Raw genomic sequence first — 18,511 nt, 5'->3', positions numbered from 1 at the left:
AGACACTGCCGTCAACTGTATTTATTATATCCTTTCTAAACACTCTTAGGTCCTCTGTAAAAATTTCAGCTGAACTTATCTCCAGTTTTAGCCAGCTTTCAGTACCTGTAATTACTTTGAGCTTCAGTGTTTCCTATTAGTACTTGGAGCTCTGGTTCTTTCACATCACAGTTACGACATTTTACAATTATAATACTGACTGCCGCTATGTCTACCCTCCCCATGTTCATCCTGCACCCTTTGAATATGAAGTCTTTTCTGTACTTTCCCAAGACCTTCTAACCTAAAACACTGCCCAATCCATTCCACAAGGCCCTTGATAACCGGGTAGCAGCCTCCTGAATGTAGTGGACACCTGAGCTGTTAGCCTGAAACCCCACCATCCTATGGCCAAGCTGAGAAATCTACAACCTACACTGTCACAGAACCATATGAGCCTCTGATTCAGACCCTCAACTCAGCTCTATACCTGCAGTCAATTCTGTCTTCCTGTAATCCTACTCACTGTGAATCCTCAGACACTGTGGGACCGAGTGAGATGGTGCAGTGGTATAGCACACTGGACTCGCATTCGGGAGGACGACAGTTTAATCCCGCATCCGGCCATCCTGATTTAAGTGTTCCATGGTTTCCTTAAACCGCTCCAGGCAAATGTCAGGATGGTTCCTTGGAAAGGAAAAGGCCAATTTCCTTCCGCATCCTTCCCTAATCCGATGAGACCGACGACCTCGCTGTTTGGTCTCTTCTCCCAAACAACCCAACCCAACCTAACACTGCGGGACAAGAGGCTTCCTCTAGGACAGACCAAGTGACCTCATCTGCTTCAGGAACTTTTAGGGCCACAGATAGCACCCGAAATCTGTTCGTCAGAAGAACCAGGGAGGCCCTTCAATCAGCCTCCCGGAAAGTCTTTCGCCATCTACCACATCTTCAAATGACCTCCACATCAGCCAAGGATGAGGGGATCATCCTCAATTCCTAGGCGGTCGCAATAGTGACACAGGTTGGATGTATCTTGCATCCTCATGTCCAGACCTTACAACAATGACCACTGGCAACAATCCCAAGTTGCGTGACTGACACCAGAGCTGCCTGGAGCTGCAAGGAAAGGGTCACCACAGAGCTCACATCTGAACACACGAATCACAGTTCCTATCCATACTAAAGTTGGACAAACTATAGAATAAATTGTGATTTAAAAGATGGAACTGACAAATGGAATGCTGTGCTCTCAAGTGCTGCTGCCTAGACACGAGCTGCTGATCAACTAATGAGTTCTGCGGTTTTGACTGACTTCTTTCACATAAAAAAACACCTGACACAAAAAAGGGAAGAAACATGCACTAAACAATAGTTAAAACACAAAACTGCGGCTACTAGAAACACAAATATACATGACATTTCAGATTTTACACTGAAATGTGCACAATAAATAAAACTGTAAGTCACTTTTGTTATTAGAAGCTTGTTACAACTCACAAATTGAACTCTTTACTCTGAAATGCTGTTGGTCTGGCAGGAGCTGCTAACCAAGTTTAATTGCTGGATGTTTTTACTCACCATGCAATTCTGCTGTGACAGTCCGGGAGTCATTCAAAGAAAGTCTACAGTCAGTAGTGCAGAAATATACAGACCATACAATATTAGTTGGAGGGGGGCTTTAACCTACTGAGGATACACTGGGATGCCTATAGATTAACTGCTAAGCATACAGGAAGACAGTCTCATGAAATCATTGGTCAGTCTGGTGTGGCAGTAGGAGATAGCAAAAGGAAAACTCAAGTCTTAAACTTTGTGTTTGAGAAACTGCTCATGCACAAGTGTTGTACAAACATACCAAATTTGACCATCACACTGACTTCCATCATGAGAACACTGTTAATAGGCACCCTCGACAGATAGAAACAACAGAAAGAGTTGAAAACAAATAAGTCATCAGGTCCATTTGGAATCTCAACTTGGTTTTAGAAAGATTTCTCTACAGCAATGACTCCTTACTTAGCTTGCAATTATCATGAATCCCTCTCCCAGTGCCAAGTCTCAACGGACTGAACATAAGTGCAGGTGGCTCCAGTATGTAAGAAGAGTAAAAGAATATATCTTCAAAATCAGAAACCAACATCCTTAACATTCATTTGCTGCAGAATTCTTTAATACATTCTCAGTCTGGGTAAAATAAATTTCCTCAAGATGGAAAAGCTTCTGGCCATAAATCAGCACAGTTTTAGAAAGCATTGTTCAGTGAAACTCATCTTGTCCTATTCTCATAATATTCTGAGACCTATGGATGACGGACAACAAGCAGATTTCATATTCCTAGGTTTCCCAAAAATATTTGACATGGTGCCCCACAGACTGTTAATGAAGGTTCCCAGGTACGTGAGCGTCTTGGAGACCTCTTAACACTTCGGAGACTGGCCAGAACTTGGGCCTAGGAAACTGGCCATTTATGCTGTTATTTAAAGTGCTACTGCACATACGGAATTGATATATCTCCAAGGCTGCAAATTTTAAAATAATTTTGAAGGAAGTACCTACAATTATCTTCCCTGTGAAAGGTGAGTTGCTGAGCAATTTCTTCCCTTTGAGCTTTCAAAATTTCTTTCTCACTCAACAAACATTACATATTTGTAGAAGAATTACACAAAACTGCAAAACCTAATGAGTACACGCATGAAATTACGCCAATGCGACCATATTGGCTCAGCCATTTACGATTGCAGCTATTACATCTGCTAATGTTTCTTTCAAAATAATTCAAGAAATTGACAACGGAAGGCAGCACCAGTAAAGGGGCTGGTTGCAAGATGTGTCTACATTGTTCTCATATGAAATGAGTCCAGTTTTCATGCAATACGTGGCACACACACCAAGAAAACCAAAGTCCAATATATGCTCAGGTGGGGTCTTTTTAACATGAAGTTGCGGTCCAAGCTACGTTCGGGCTTTGTCACCAAAGGGATAAATAAGAGAACTAAGTATGTTGTCCTCGACTGCGAATGTTCATTGGAGACAAGGGTATTGTCAGAAAGCTGATATTTTCTATATACATATACGATCTAAATAAAATAGAAAGAAACTTCCACATGGGAAAAATATATTAAAAACAAAGATTCCAAGACTTCCCTCTTTCCTGAAGAAGCAACCGTTGGTTGCGAAAGCTAGAAATTTTGTGTGTGTGTTTGTGTGTTATTTTATTGTGCCTGTCTACCGGCACTTTCCCACTTGGTACATATATGATCTGGTAGACAGGGTGAGAAGCAATTTGCTGCTGATGCTACGGTTACGGGAAGGTGTCATCGTTGAATGATTGTCGGAGTATAGAAGATGACTTAAGGATAATTTTCACTTGGGGTGATTAATGGCAGTTAACTCTAAATGTAGAAAAATCTAAGTTACAATGTGTAATGATTGAATACAGCATTAGTAGTGTGCTGCTTGATACAGTGACCTCAATTAAATATCTAGGCAAAACGTTGCAAGGCGATATGAAATGGAATGAGCATGTAAGGATTGTAATATGGAAGTCAAATGGTAGACTTTGGTTTATTGGAAGAATTTCAGCAAAGTGTGGTTCATCTGTAAAGAGGACCTCAATAAAACACCAGTGTGACACAATCTTGAGTAATGTTTGAGTGTTTGGGATCCATATCTGGTGGGATTATAGAAAGATTGAAGCAATTACAGGGTGTATATGTGGACAAGACAAAAAAAATCTATGTACTTTTCCTGGCTGAAAATACACTATTCACTCATGTGAAAGTACATTTTTTCCTATGTTAAGTGACAATATATTTTCCCTTGGAGCTGTACAACTTATCTGCAAGTGTTACGGTTGAATGGTCAGTGGTACAGGTTTTATACACTGTTGTAGAACTTCTCATCTCTTTACTAAATGAAACTTTGCAGGAAACGAGTTTTGTAAAGATCTTTGATATGCAGCAAGGTGTACACTGCATTAATTCGACCAAATACAGCAAAGTAGCTTCCGAAGCTATTGAGATAGCACTGCTGTCACCCAAACGTCATGTCCCATGATCTTGCCAGCCAGTAACATTAGATATTCAGAACACAGGACATTTGATATAGTCAGCCAATAGCAACGTCACTGTTAATCAATGGAGGGGTGGGGATTTTAAGAATTGACTGAATATTTTACTGAAGAAAATCTCTTTCTTATTCTAAGATATCTAAGATAATTGAAAGGAAAAAAATACAAGGGTAACTGATGCACTTTTGACAATTAAGCCATGCATCAACTTTTTTTTTTTCCTGACCCAGAGCATTTTTTAGAGCTGTGAACATAGTAGTTGCACACGTTCTCGTTTTACACTCAACACTTTGGAGACCAAGTGCATAGTGCAAGGCCATGGTTTTCTCAACATGCAAGCCACCTATCACTTGAAAACTTAACTCATTTTGTATGAGAGAAAAGCATGGGCATCCCACTTCCTGTTGCTTGACACGTGCTGCCTTCTGTTGTCTATTCACAGAACTGCTTCAAGAGAAGCAGCAGCTAATGTTAAGAGTAGTTTGGAGAAGATGAGACAATTCACTGGCAAAACAATCGAAAAAGAAGCAAACTGGTATCGTTCTAATTGCAAGTCTCTCTGCATGCCACAACACTTCAACTTCTCTGTAAAAAAGCCAGTTACAAGGATAATTATACTTTTCTCATCGTTACTGCACATTTGTAATCTAAGAAAGAACTAAAATAAATACGAAAAACTACCCTTGAAGCTTGATCTCTTTTAGCGTGTGTTACTTTTTAAGATACACCAAACACAAATGAATCAGTAAAATTTCAAATAATGGCATGAATGGCTGGTCTTCAGGATCCAAAAGTTTTCTAAGTGTCTGGTCCTGAAAGTTTTGAATGGGAGTCAAATTTTCCCGTGCTGTAAGAAATTCATTGCATATTCTCTGACACAACGTAATTCATCTTGCATAAAAAGAAATTTAATTTGAAAGTAATGCTTCTCAGACCACCATTCACAATATTTTCTTGTAACCTGTTAACAATGTAAACAGCCACACTCACTGAGAGCAGTTAGTTGTTATCAAGTATTTGCATAGTCTTTATCCTAAGGCCTTTAATACATTTTTAATATTGTCAGACACTTGTGTGTGTACTATGTTTTGATGTTGTACATGGTGTATTTTCTTTGCAAGTAAAGTTTTATTTTGGTATTATTCTCTCGTTTTAGGTTTTACTGCTGTAGTAGTGGGCTAAAGTAAAATTCTTTGATACGGTATCAGTTCTTACCAGTCAAAATGTCAAAAATTTATGTGAAAACTAAAAAATGAAGAATTCCTGGTTTTATTCCAGATGAAAAAATTCCAGTGTTGTTCCCAGATTTTCCAGTTGCCCATGGCATATGCATCCTGAATTCACAAGCAGGCTGGTAGATTTGTTACTGGTATGTTCGAATAACACACTTTATTATGGAGATGCTTTGGGAACTCAAAAGGGAATCCCTGGAGAGAAGGCTATGTTGTTTTTGAGGAACACTTCAGAAAATTTAGGACAACTGGGACTTGAAGCTGACTTATGTGTGAGTACAGGGTACTGTCTGCCACACCCTGTATGATGACTTGCAGAGTATGTATGTAGATGTACATGCAATGTCAGGAATCAGCATAACTCGAAGAAATTTAATGCTTCATGTGGAAGTAAATGCAAAAAGTCTTTGCAGTTAACTGACAATAGAGTATGGTGCTGTTCTGCTTTTTGTTGAGATGTATTCGAGTCTATGCTACAAGTGACATGGATGCAAAACTGCAATGTACAGAAGATCAAACACAGACCAATGACTCGAAGTAGTAAAATCAGTGAAATGTGTGTGAATGTGTAACAGGATCTTATTGCTCTTGTATGACAATAGCAATGCCTCTTTGTTTTTGTCCAATGTCTGTTGTCATTATTACTTGATAATGAAAGCAAGCCATGGAGCGGTACTGTACTGTACACCTCACTAGTGTCACATATAAGTTTCTCTATATAGGTGTACTGCACTTTCCCAGAACCCTCTCACACACCAATTTCATAAGTCTGTCTTATTTAATGTTGATGTACCCCTAAATGTTAGAATAATGTGACATACTCCACAAATTTATCAGTGGTTTTGTAAAGGGGTCCTATCAGGTTCTTTCTCTTTGTTGTGGATATTCACTTGTATTCATTCACGTTTAGAGAGTGCAGCCATTCAATATAACATCAAATGGAAATACTGGGAATGGCTGTCTGCCACCAACAAAATGACAGTATTGTCTCACACAGTAGCTTCCTCTGAAAAGTGACAAGAGCTATGAGACTCTCATGTAGAATAATGATGGAAATTCCTGGATGGAACAACACATAAAATAAGGGAAAGGCAGCTGCTCACATCTGGTCGATTAATGTGTAGCACACAGAAAAGCTTTCGATTCGAGCTCATGCTCTTTTTCTAGCAAAATACTGATTAATGAAAGCAGTTGAAAGGGAAGAAGTGATGTGGATAGAAGAAAGAAAGGTAAAGGTAAGGTGAGGCAGTGGGGAAAAGGTTAGCGGAAGTTTAGGCCAGGAGGACTGCAAGAGCACAGGACATGCTCGGGAGACATTTACCACCTGCATAGTTCAGAGAAACAAGTGCTGGAAGGGTGTATCAAAACAGCCAGTGTAATGAGAGACAGCTGTTGAAGTAATTTATGCTGTGGTGTGCAGCACATTCGGCAACTGGGTGGTCAAGTCTGTGACTTGCCACAGTTCGGTGGTGGCCAATTACATAAGTAGACGGTTGGTTATTTGTCATGACCACACAGAATGGTGTTCAGTAATTGCAGTACAGCTTATATATAACATGTTGCTTTCACACATGGCCCCTGTCTTTAATGGGATAGGAAATATCTGTGACTTGACTGTGGTAGGCACTGGCAAGTGGGTGTCTGAAACAGGTCTTGCACCTGAGCCAACCACAAAGCGATGACCATGAGGTATAGGATTGTAAAAGGGATGGACAAGGATATTATGTAGGTTGGCTGGGTGGTGGTGGTGGTTAGTGTTTAACGTCCCGTCGACAACAAGGTCATTAGAGACAGAGCGCAAGCTCGGGTTAGGGAAGGATTGGGAAGGAAATCGGCCGTGCCCTTTCAAAGGAACCATCCCGGCATTTGCCTGAAACGATTTAGGGAAATTACGGAAAACCTAAATCAGGATGGCCGGAGACAGAATTGAACCGTCGTCCGCCCGAATGCGAGTCCAGTGTGAGGTTGGCTGGGTGAGTCGTGGAACACTACTTTGGGTGATGTGGATAGAATTCTGGGTACGATATCCCTAAACTCAGCGCACAACGTGAGCTAGTTGAATCCCTTGTGAAGGATGTCGTTGAGCTTTCCCAGGCCAGGGTGATACTGGGCAATCAGAGTGCTGGTTGGTGGCTGGTTAACAGGTTTACTGGCATCAGCGAAGGCAATAGCATAGGAGATCTGCTTATGGCTGAGCTGGATAGGATACTGTCTGTTAAAAAATGCTCTGGTGAAGTTATAGGTATATTTGGACAATTCCAGATTACCACCTTCCATGTGGCGTCCATTTGTGGAGAGGTTGTAATGAAAGAGACTTTTTCACATGGAACAGGTGACAACTGTCAAGTGAAGGTTCTGTTGGTGGTTGATGCTAGTGGTACAGACAGACATATTTATGGAGTCATCTGAAATGTGGAGAACTAAATCTAGGAAGGTGGTTTGGTGAGTTGAGAAAGATCAGGTGAAGCAGATTTAGGAGTAGGTGTTGTGTGTGGTGTGTGTGTGTGCGCGTGTGTGTGGCGGGGGAGGGGGGGCAAAGGTTGTCCATGCCACGAGCCCAGTTCACGAAAATATCATCAATGAATATGAATCAGATAAGGGGTTTCAAATGTCGGCTCAATAAGAAAGGTTTCTCCATATAGCACACAAATAAGTTGGCATAGGATGGTGCCATGCCAGTATCTAAGGCAGTACCACAGACTTGTTTATAGATTTGGCCTTCAAAAGTGAAAATAATATTTGGTCAGGATGAGGCTGGCTAGGAGGATTAGAAAAGAAGTGGTGTGTTTGGCAGCAGGACGATTTTGGGAAATGTACCAATAAGCAGCCTGCTGGTAAAGGGATAGGAATTATTGAAAGGTGGTGAAGAAGGTGATTAGTGTCTTGAATATAGGATGAAAAGTTATGGATAATAGTTTGGAGGGGTTGGTCAATATACGCTGAGGTACTTTCTGTGGGAGAATTATACTCAGCCACAATGGGACAACCAGTTTTAAGATCTATGGGGTTGGTTTTGAGTAGTTTGGGGAGTAGGTAAAGCAAGGTGTGCAGGGGGTTGCTGGTGTAAGAAGGGAGATGAAGTCAGGTGTCAAATTTTGAGACAGATAAAAGGTCTTCAGGAGCTGTTGGAAGTCAGTTGGATTTCTGGGATGGGATCATGGTCATAAAGTTTGCATGCCGAGATGCTGGAAAGGTGGTGGAGACCATCAGTCAAAAAATCACCAAGATTTATGACCACAGTGATGAAATCTCTGTGGGAAGGTTGATAAGATCTGGATTGTTTCTCAGGTTACAGACAGCTTTGTGTTCTGCACGAGTGACATGGGAAATAAATGTTTTTATGATTGTGGTGGTTGTCTCTGGACCGAAACAGGTTGTTTAAGAAATAAATTGTATCAGCAGCTCTTGAAGGTAAATCATGACACTTTTCAAATATTTAAGAGCTTTGGGACATGACATTCTTAAAGCATACTGGAGGAATAACGCCTATTCACAATAAAAATTTGTTTTTCTTACCTGCTGGTAAACTTTAATTAGATTTCGTGTCTTCTTTTTGCCTGGATTTGCACGGCGTTTTAACCTCGACATGCTGGTTGTCAGGTTGGTTGGAGATGAAGGTGGAAGCTTCTTCAGTTCCTCCAACATCTTCTCAGCTGCTCTCTTCTTTGATAACTGCAGAAAAGATAAAATTCACTACTGCGTATTACAATGAGATGACTATTTTGCTGGCAGTGTTATTGTTTTGCTATTTTGTGTACACATGGGTAAGAGAAAAGAAAGCAAATTTCTAATTTAAGAAAGGAGGGCTGTCATAACTATGAGCCACCGTATAAAGATTCCAAGAAGTTATCAAAATGTTTTTCAGGAAATAAATTTTACCATGAAGTGACAATAGTCAACAGTCTCCTGTTCTGACAAAGAATGCTGTGCAAGAAGTTAGTAATTTTGTGAGCAGAGATGTAGTTTTACGCCACAATCGACCTGGCAGTGAAAATGACTCAGTTCAAACAATGTTCAGTGAGAGATTGAAAATACATTAATATTGTCGCTCTAATATCTGTGACATATATGTAACTGTTTGCCATCATGATATCCTGTAATATTTCATAACCATTAGGAGATACACACGGTATAAAACAGATATAAAACAATTGAAACTATATGATTCAGAGACCTTTCCAAGCATCAAAGATCTATGATGCATATATGCAGACTGAAGTCACAAATAAAAATTTGTACAAAAGCTGGGATTTGAATTTGGGTGTCCTGCTCACAGGTAGATGCTTTAACCACTATGTCACTTTGGCAAGGTGGCTTTGCACACTTGTATGGACTACCCTAACATGCCTCTCTCCTCAATCCAAATTCCCATTCACACATCAGCCAACGGTGGCTGTTCTAATGCATCTGTCTAGTGAACAGGAGAGCTGGCTTCATATCCTGGCCTTAGTACAAATTTTCATTTGTTACTTCAGTCTGCACATGGACTAATGTTAAAATAATTGAGAAACTTTGAAATATTAAGTATTTTATAATTTGTGATTTACAAAGCTAAATGCAATCAAATTCCAATATTAGGTTAAAAAACAAAATTCTTGAAATTCCTCAAGTTTTCCAAGCAAAATGTAAGTCATCTGAGAATTCCAAGTTTTCCAGAAGTCTCACCACCATGTAAATAAAGCACTTACTGTGTTACGAAATAGAAAGAAATGGAGAGGACAAAGAGACCTTTTATCAGGGAGGAGGGAGGAAAAAAGTGAAACTTCATTAGCTGTCATTGCAATTTCATCATTGTTAGCACTTTTTATCATTAATTATTCTTAGAGCTGAATTTTTAGTGGTCACACTTTTCACAATGAAAATAAGATGGACACACTTACAGTTTAAAAGGCCCTTATTACACTGTAAAAGATGTTTGTCAAATATCTTTCATAAACTCTTTGATGGTGTACTGGGGTACTTTTACCATATCTTATAAAAGTTAAGAGTGTGGTAGTAGCTTTTGCAAGAGATTTGCCAAATAATGGGACTAAATTATGCATCCCCCTGTTTCCTCATTTATGGTTATTCTGTCTGATTTCCATGAGAAGCAATGAAGATCTCTAGTTCACCATGAAAGCTGGTGAAACGTTCATTGTTCTGCAAAGTGACTAATGCTTGACTGCCAATAGTGTGGAAATAAAATAAATAACATATTTTGGTCTTCTGTAATTATATGAATGTATTTTAATTCATTTGATAGCCCCTAGTCACAGAAACCTGTTTTGTTTTGATTTGATTTGACATGAGAGCTGTAAATGAAGAGAGAACAGCAAAAATCATGAGACTTAATGTGAGTCACATGGAGATACTCCCCACTACACCTCTGGCTGCTTTGCGCAAATCTGCCAGCTTGGACGCTCTAGAAAAGTTTTTCACGGTAGCATTTGGCTGCTTGCACAATAAATGAAACCACTGTATTGTCTCATCCTCCTCACTCTACAGACCTGACCCCTGAGTAAATTTTTTTTTAATTTCTAAAATTGAAAATCCCATTGAAAAGATGAAGATTTGTGACAAACGAGAAGGAGCTGCTCATATGCACCTTCAGCCCTGCACATGTGCATGAGCCCATTGGCAACAGCTCAAACGGACCTAACTTAAAATAATTGTGATGACACACTCATCAAAAGCAGTTTGTTGTTACAAAGTATTGCATAGTCTTTGTCCTAAAGCCTTTGAAAAATTTTCTGTCAGCGGACACTTGCATATCACTCTGTTTTGTTGTTTTAAATGGTGTGTTTTCTTTGCAACTTCAGGTTTATATTGGTGTTTTCTCTTATTTGTTTTATTGCTGCATTATTATTCTACAGTAGCAGCCTAAAGTAAAATTCATTGCAAGAGCATCAATTTTTACCAGTCAAAATTACAAAAGTTTGACCCAAAAGTAAACCAACGAAAAATTCCCTGAATTCTACAAAATTCCCACATTTTTCCTGGATGAAAAAATTCCTTGGTTTTTCCCAGATTTCCTGCAGAGTATACACCCTGTTACAACTGTAATCAATGGAGAAATGGATATTAACAGTTATGCAGTTATGACCTATCCAAGACGATCAATTGGAAATACACTCCTGGAAATTGAAATAAGAACACCGTGAATTCATTGTCCCAGGAAGGGGAAACTTTATTGACACATTCCTGGGGTCAGATACATCACATGATCACACTGACAGAACCACAGGCACATAGACACAGGCAACAGAGCATGCACAATGTCGGCACTAGTACAGTGTATATCCACCTTTCACAGCAATGTAGGCTGCTATTCTCCCATGGAGACGATCGTAGAGATGCTGGATGTAGTCCTGTGGAACGGCTTGCCATGCCATTTCCACCTGCCGCCTCAGTTGGACCAGCGTTCGTGCTGGACGTGCAGACCGCCTGAGACGACGCTTCATCCAGTCCCAAACATGCTCAATGGGGGACAGATCCGGAGATCTTGCTGGCCACGGTAGTTGACTTACACCTTCTAAAGCACGTTGGGTGGCACGGGATACATGCGGACGTGCATTGTCCTGTTGGAACAGCAAGTTCCCTTGCCGATCTAGGAGTGGTAGAACGATGGGTTCGAAGACGGTTTGGATGTACCATGCACTATTCAGTGTCCCCTCGACGATCACCAGAGGTGTACGGCCAGTGTAGGAGATCGCTCCCCACACCATGATGCCGGGTGTTGGCCCTGTGTGCCTCGGTCGTATGCAGTCCTGATTGTGGCGCTCACCTGCACGGCGCCAAACATGCACACGACCATCATTGGCACCAAGGCAGAAGCGACTCTCATCGCTGAAGACGACACGTCTCCATTCGTCCCTCCATTCACGCCTGTCGCAACACCGCTGGAGGCGGGCTGCACGATGTTGGGGCGTGAGCGGAAGACGGCCTAACGGTGTGCGGGACCGTAGCCCAGCTTCATGGAGACGGTTGCGAATGGTCCTCCCCGATACCCCAGGAGCAACAGTGTCCCTAATTTGCTGGGAAGTGGCGGTGCGGTCCCCTACGGCACTGCATAGGATTCTACGGTCTTGGCATGCATCCGTGCGTCACTGCGGTCCGGTCCCAGGTCGACGGACACGTGCACCTTCCGCCGACCACTGGCGACAACATCGATGTACTGTGGAGACCTCACGCCCCACGTGTTGAGCAATTCAGCGGTACGTCCACCCGGCCTCCCGCATGCCCACTATACGCCCTCGCTCAAAGTCCGTCAACTGCACATACGGTTCACGTCCACGCTGTCGCGGCATGCTACCAGTGTTAAAGACTGCGATGGAGCTCCGTATGCAACGGCAAACTGGCTGACATTGACGGTGGCGGTGCACAAATGCTGCGCAGCTAGCGCCATTCGACGGCCAACACCGCGGTTCCTGGTGTGTCCGCAGTACCGTGCGTGTGATCATTGCTTGTACAGCCCTCTCGCAGTGTCCGGAGCAAGTATGGTGGGTCTGACACACCGGTGTCAATGTGTTCTTTTTTCCATTTCCGGGAGTGTAGTTTCCATTTCCAGGAGTGTAGTTATATCACTAAACACTGGCAATGTATATTTATTATTTAAAATATAATTCCCATTATTATCAACAAAGTCATTTACATTGTACACAACAACAGGTCACATGTAAGCCCACAACCAAATATTATTTCTCAACTTGACTATTGCAGCATGATATCTATAATTATCTTTTTTATGGGAGTCAAAATTAACAAAGGAACAGTGAGAGATCTTGTAAAGGCACCAAGGGCCTTGAGTGTGTTCCTCACGTATTTCAAAATATGTGGCAGGAATCATTAAGGGCAAAAACAATGCCAGTTTACATCATTATGGAAATGCCAAATTAATGGATACTTTAATTTCTTAGTACTGCATATGGATTGCTGTTGGTTGCTAAGGAAACTTAACAAGCATTAATTATCGTTTCCTTGGGATTGTGAACAAAGCTCCAGAATTTTTCAGAGCAAGAATCCTGTGTCTATTATTGACTTCATTATTTGGTCTCAGTCTTAAAAAGGTACCTTGTTATAATCCCCAGTAACAGCATAAAACAACAATGTACACCATTCTTATTTTTTAATTCTGCTGAAAGACAGCAAGTCATTTTACTTCATTCGTCTGCAGTGATGTGAAGGAGCACTTCGATAAAGGTATACAAAGAATCATGAAAATCGTTAAAATAACATACATAGTGCGCAAAAAGTCATGCACATGAAAGTAATAATGTCTGTAAAATAGATGAGGTGAGGCATATGATGCTGGGTTCACCTTCATAAAGTTTCAGTATACTAACTGTCAAATTTCAGATTTCATATCGTACTGCTCAGAAAGTGACGCAGAAGTAATGACATTACAGCTCATACAGAATCTTGAGGCAGATGAACATTATTATTTGTTGCAATGGGACAGTGTCACACATCTAATGAAAAAAATTCATTTCCTGGGTGAATCTTTTGGTGACTGAATCATCTGTAAAGGATTATGGTCATATGTTCTACGGTCTTAACACTTCCTGACTTCTTCCTGTGGAGCTGTCTTAAAGGATGGGTCCATAAAAATAGACTGCATGTACTGGATGAACTAAAGATTGACACAACCACTGAGACTGACAATATTAGTGTCAATATGCTCCATTACTGCATTATTTCAGTAAAAAGAGCAGCACAGTCAACAACTACAGCTCAACAAAGCGTAAGAGTGTGCTGTAGCTAGTTACCTCCACATTCAAGTGTTTATTCATGGGCCTTTTAACTGAATACTAACTGCCAATGTGTGATGTTTCTTTCACTCTCACATATTGTCTTTCTGGGTAAGACCTTCCACTATGACGATGAGAAAGTCCATGGGCAGGCAGTCCTGCAGATGTCCCCTGGAATATCAACAACTACTTTGAAATAAAGTTGAATGTATCAAAGCAGTGTTCCCACTAAATGCCAACAGACTAACAATAATGAATTACTTTTAGCAAACATTGGGACGAGAAGCCATGAAGGCACTTGAAAAATGCGAGACAGATGACAATATATTTGAAAAAGGTGATTAAAATATGACAAACTATTGCAATAAACAGATATGGCACAAATGGAATGTTTTCATTTTTGATTATCTCCTACCAAGAAGACCAGTTAAGATCAAAATAAATTTATGTACTACGACCCTGGATGGGGTGAGGCAAACTTCTTACTTTCATAAAAAAATTTTAATATATGCAGGTACATGGGTAATTTGGTACTGGTAGTTCAATATTGGACAACATAATTCACAAAAATATCTACGTATTATATTTACAACAGACACTCTACACTTTAATACCAGAGAAGGATCAACAAATATGTTTGTATTACTGTTTCTTAGAAATCTTAGCAAAAAATTAAGTACTCATAGTAGATTTCTTTTCTCAAGACTTTTTTCTGAATGTTTTCGACCTCCCTTTTTTTCACTCTTTCATAATTTGTGCACCCTCAAGCATACCCTGTGCTGATTATACTGCCTTTAAAAACAATTTTACTGCTTTCATTGAAGGTCTTTTTAAAGCAGTCTCAAGCCTTCTTAGATGTTTGTTGTCCCCCACTCAGCACACCGTCCAAAGCAGGTGTTTCACTGTCAATTGAATTTTTCATGTTATTTATCTTTTTAATCTCCTCTTCACAATGCCTTTGGTTTTGTACTTTTCCTTTCACATTCTTTCTTATAAGCAGTATAATTTGAATGTGCTTTCTGTCCATATTTAAATATCTTGTGCACGATTCTCCGTGTGCCTATTTCCATGGGACAATATAAGACAAGCCTTAACAAGATCTGAAACATTGGGATACTTTATGAATGATGAGACTCTTCTTAAGATGTGCTACTGCCAGTAATTGAGAATACATTTATCATCTAAAGCTGGGCCAAATTTTTCAACCTTCCCTTGTCTACTAAGTAATCATGCCCAGGCATCAAACGGCATTATTTTTGCAACCTTTAACATGTCACTGCAGCTTCTACTCTTTATTAGATTGTTGGGGGTCTACAAACCAGATTTCAAGCTGCAATGTAATGTTTTTGGGCATTCTTTGCAAATCACTACTTGACACATTCTTCCATTTTACTTAGCTCTTTGATTACTTGCCCACTTGTTCAAGAGGAAGCAGGTGTGAAGAGTTCATTGTGCAGAACATCATCAGAAACACACAATATTTTTCTCAAAGTAGAAAAATTCAAAACGAGTCCAAAAAGTTTGAAGCAAGTTTTCTATTCTGTATGTAATTTATGAATCAAAGGCGTTTGGCTTTGAAAACATTGTGTGCATTTACTGAAAAGTTCTGCAGATGAAGTAACGAAATGAAGTCCTGCTTTCATTGATGACTTTTTTTTTTTAGCATTCACAATGGCATTGTAGGATTTGGACTAAACAGCAGCAGAATTCTTTTTTAGATGTATATGTTTAAGGACGTAATACTGAATACCACCTCACTGTTCCAAAATCCTACTTGCTGAAAGTCTTAGAAGTGAGCTACATTGTAAGCTCAGAAACTCGTGATGTGAAATGTTGAACTTAAGACTGAATTCCCTCAAATTCTTCCCAGCAAACAGGCCGTCTGTCAAAATAATGGTTAATAATAACCAGAAATTTGGATGCCTTTTCACCATACACCCCAAAGCCTCTGTATAGGCATTATGCATTTATGAATGTTGCAACTTCCAATGTTTGTAACTTGTCTGCCTCGGGTCTCAGACATTACTATCTAAAAACCTAAAAACTTTTTTTATCTATGTTAGGGTTATCATACTCAAGTATAGATATTTATTTATGGACAAGTTGGTTTATAAAGTGCTTTGCATAATTTCTGATATAATGTTTCACCAACTGCATTGCCGATGCAGAAAGTTCTTAGATGAAGTGTTGCTATGCAACAATCCAAAATGTTTAACATTGCTAGTTTCATTGAGACTCCAGTAGTTTTTAATTTCAAAGTTACACTTAAATTTGATTGAAAGTGAATGGTTAAAAATTGCCTGAAAACCTTATGTCTCAAAATCAACCGAGCAAGAGCACACACTCCTTTTCACTAACTTTTTTCCCTCATATACACTTTAGTTTTCAAACTACCTTTTTTGACAAGCGAGTCACTACAAAATTTACAATTTCCCATCCCCATCTCAAAACGTTTATTTTCAAAATTGAACAGAGTATCAAAGCAGCAGTTGGTAATAAAGGAACATTTGACACTAATAACACTTGTGCAAAATATAAGAAAACACTCAAAAAATCAAAACAGAACACACTATCTCAAATTTCAGATGTCCCTATGGTTACATTTTATCTACTTTCATGAGGGCAGCATTCCAAAAAATTAAATGAACAAACATGAACACAGAAACTTGAAACAAAAATAAAGAGGAAGGAAGACAAAAAAATTGAAAAGGTGACAATATTTTTTTAAAAGGGAGTAAAGGTGAAAATGGTGACTACCTCCTCACAACACAACATTGACAGCAGTCAAAGTGAGTTATCTTCATTTTTCAAGCTAATGTCTTTTCTTTTGTGGTTTCAGACACAGACATTTATATAAAATTTATCAGAGATGTAAAAGGAAGTCCAACCAGCACCCAAGTACCCATTAGTTCATCACAAACAATTGTTGTATTACAATTCTCTTATCATTGAATATATAGTTTTATAAAAAAAGTTTAATTGCATAATATTAGTCTAATGCAATCTTCCAAGAGGGTTAACAACATATCTTCATAATTAAGAGAGGATTTCCCTTATATGTGTAACCAAGAAGCATGTGGACTCTTACCTTCTTCCCATTTCCTTGGCCAGTTGTGACCTTGTCCCCCACTGTACATTTCGTCACAAATGTACGCATGTGTGGTGGTCCTTTTTCACTTTCTACCACAAAATTCACTGGTAGATTACGTTTAAGTGCAATTTCATGCACCAGCGAAATGGGAGATTTGAGATCAGCATTTGGATCAGAATCCAAACAATTTCCTGTAATGCAAAAACAAGTACGGTGTGATTTTGATCTGTGTACATTGGATGGAATAAGCTGGAGGAGGAGGAGGACTTGAATATAAGGATAGGCAATAAAAACTGAAGGAGAAGATATGGGGTTAAAAATTTTTTCATTAAACCTGTTTTACAAAATTTGTGCCATCATCAAAATGAATGATGAGCAAGGGCAGGAAAAAATCATTTTATTTTGTGGACTTTTTTTAAGTATCACATGTGCTTTATTTTTTTCTTATTTTATTGTTTCAGAGTATTATGTTAAAGATGAAAATATACCTATCAATTACTTTATATTTGTGTGTATGTTTACTGACATTTGACATGATATTTATTTACAGAGTTGCAAACAGAAATGTTTACATTATATAATCAATGAAAGAAAAAAAAGTGCAATCAGACACTTGAAAGCTTTTCAGAAGTAAGTTTTCTTGTGAGTACAGACAGGAAAATTTTGTGTAAACAATAAAACAAAAAATATGATTTTTAGCAACATAATACAAAACTGTCTCGAAATTTGACTTTTTTCCCACAATGTACAAAAATGCTGTGAATCTCAAGATAACAGTTTACTAATATTGATAGCTAATAGTTATTTTAATGCTGAAATAACTTTTTGGTTTACTTCTCAACACAGAATTATGTATTATCTTACATTAATAGCCAATATCTCATTTGAAGAACTATATCTCTACATGTGATGTCAAACAAAACAGACTCCAGTAACACTTTCTAGTCACTGATGTTAATTTCCCCTACAATTTTGCACAACCCATCATACAATAAATGGCAGATTTTTGGGAGATCTTTAGTGTGGTGCTTCTATTAAACTAGATATTTTCTTAATGTGTAACTACAAATATGAAAATCATCAACTACGGAAAGGTATTTCTACAAAACCATAAATGGAAAAGGCATCTAATACCTTTCAACATAACCTAGCACCTGGCCTGAGTCATGCTGTCACCATGGATTTCATTCACTTAACAGTAAGAAAATATTGAAGTAAATGTTCTTAATGATCTGTTTAACTACTTCGTGTTCTGTTTAACTACAACAAACATTCCTGCATGATGCCTTGTGTCCTGTACAATAATTGGGCAAGCGCGCACAATGCTGGTTTATGTGTTTGTGAAGCTAATATACTGTATTTATAATGCCATACTGCAAAAATATGCACTTTAACTGATGCATCACATTAA

General features: G+C 39.1%; 1 protein-coding gene across 1 annotated transcript in view; it reads right to left on the bottom strand.

The window, feature by feature from the left end:
* LOC126344762 (double-stranded RNA-binding protein Staufen homolog 2-like) overlaps positions 1-18,511 on the bottom strand; it is a 222,343-nt gene that overhangs the window by 72,663 nt on the left and 131,169 nt on the right. Inside the window, exons 9-10 of the mRNA XM_050002045.1 lie at positions 17,098-17,291; positions 8,800-8,955 (exon numbers count right to left, since the gene is read on the bottom strand). Of these exons, the coding sequence (XP_049858002.1) occupies positions 8,800-8,955; positions 17,098-17,291 (350 nt within the window). The remainder of the gene's footprint in view (positions 1-8,799; positions 8,956-17,097; positions 17,292-18,511) is intronic.

This window comes from Schistocerca gregaria, chromosome 1 (genome assembly GCF_023897955.1).
Source record: "Schistocerca gregaria isolate iqSchGreg1 chromosome 1, iqSchGreg1.2, whole genome shotgun sequence".
Taxonomy (NCBI): domain Eukaryota; kingdom Metazoa; phylum Arthropoda; class Insecta; order Orthoptera; family Acrididae; genus Schistocerca; species Schistocerca gregaria.
The sequence above is the reverse complement of the archived record's forward strand: the minus strand, read 5'-3'. Positions and strand labels throughout refer to the sequence as shown.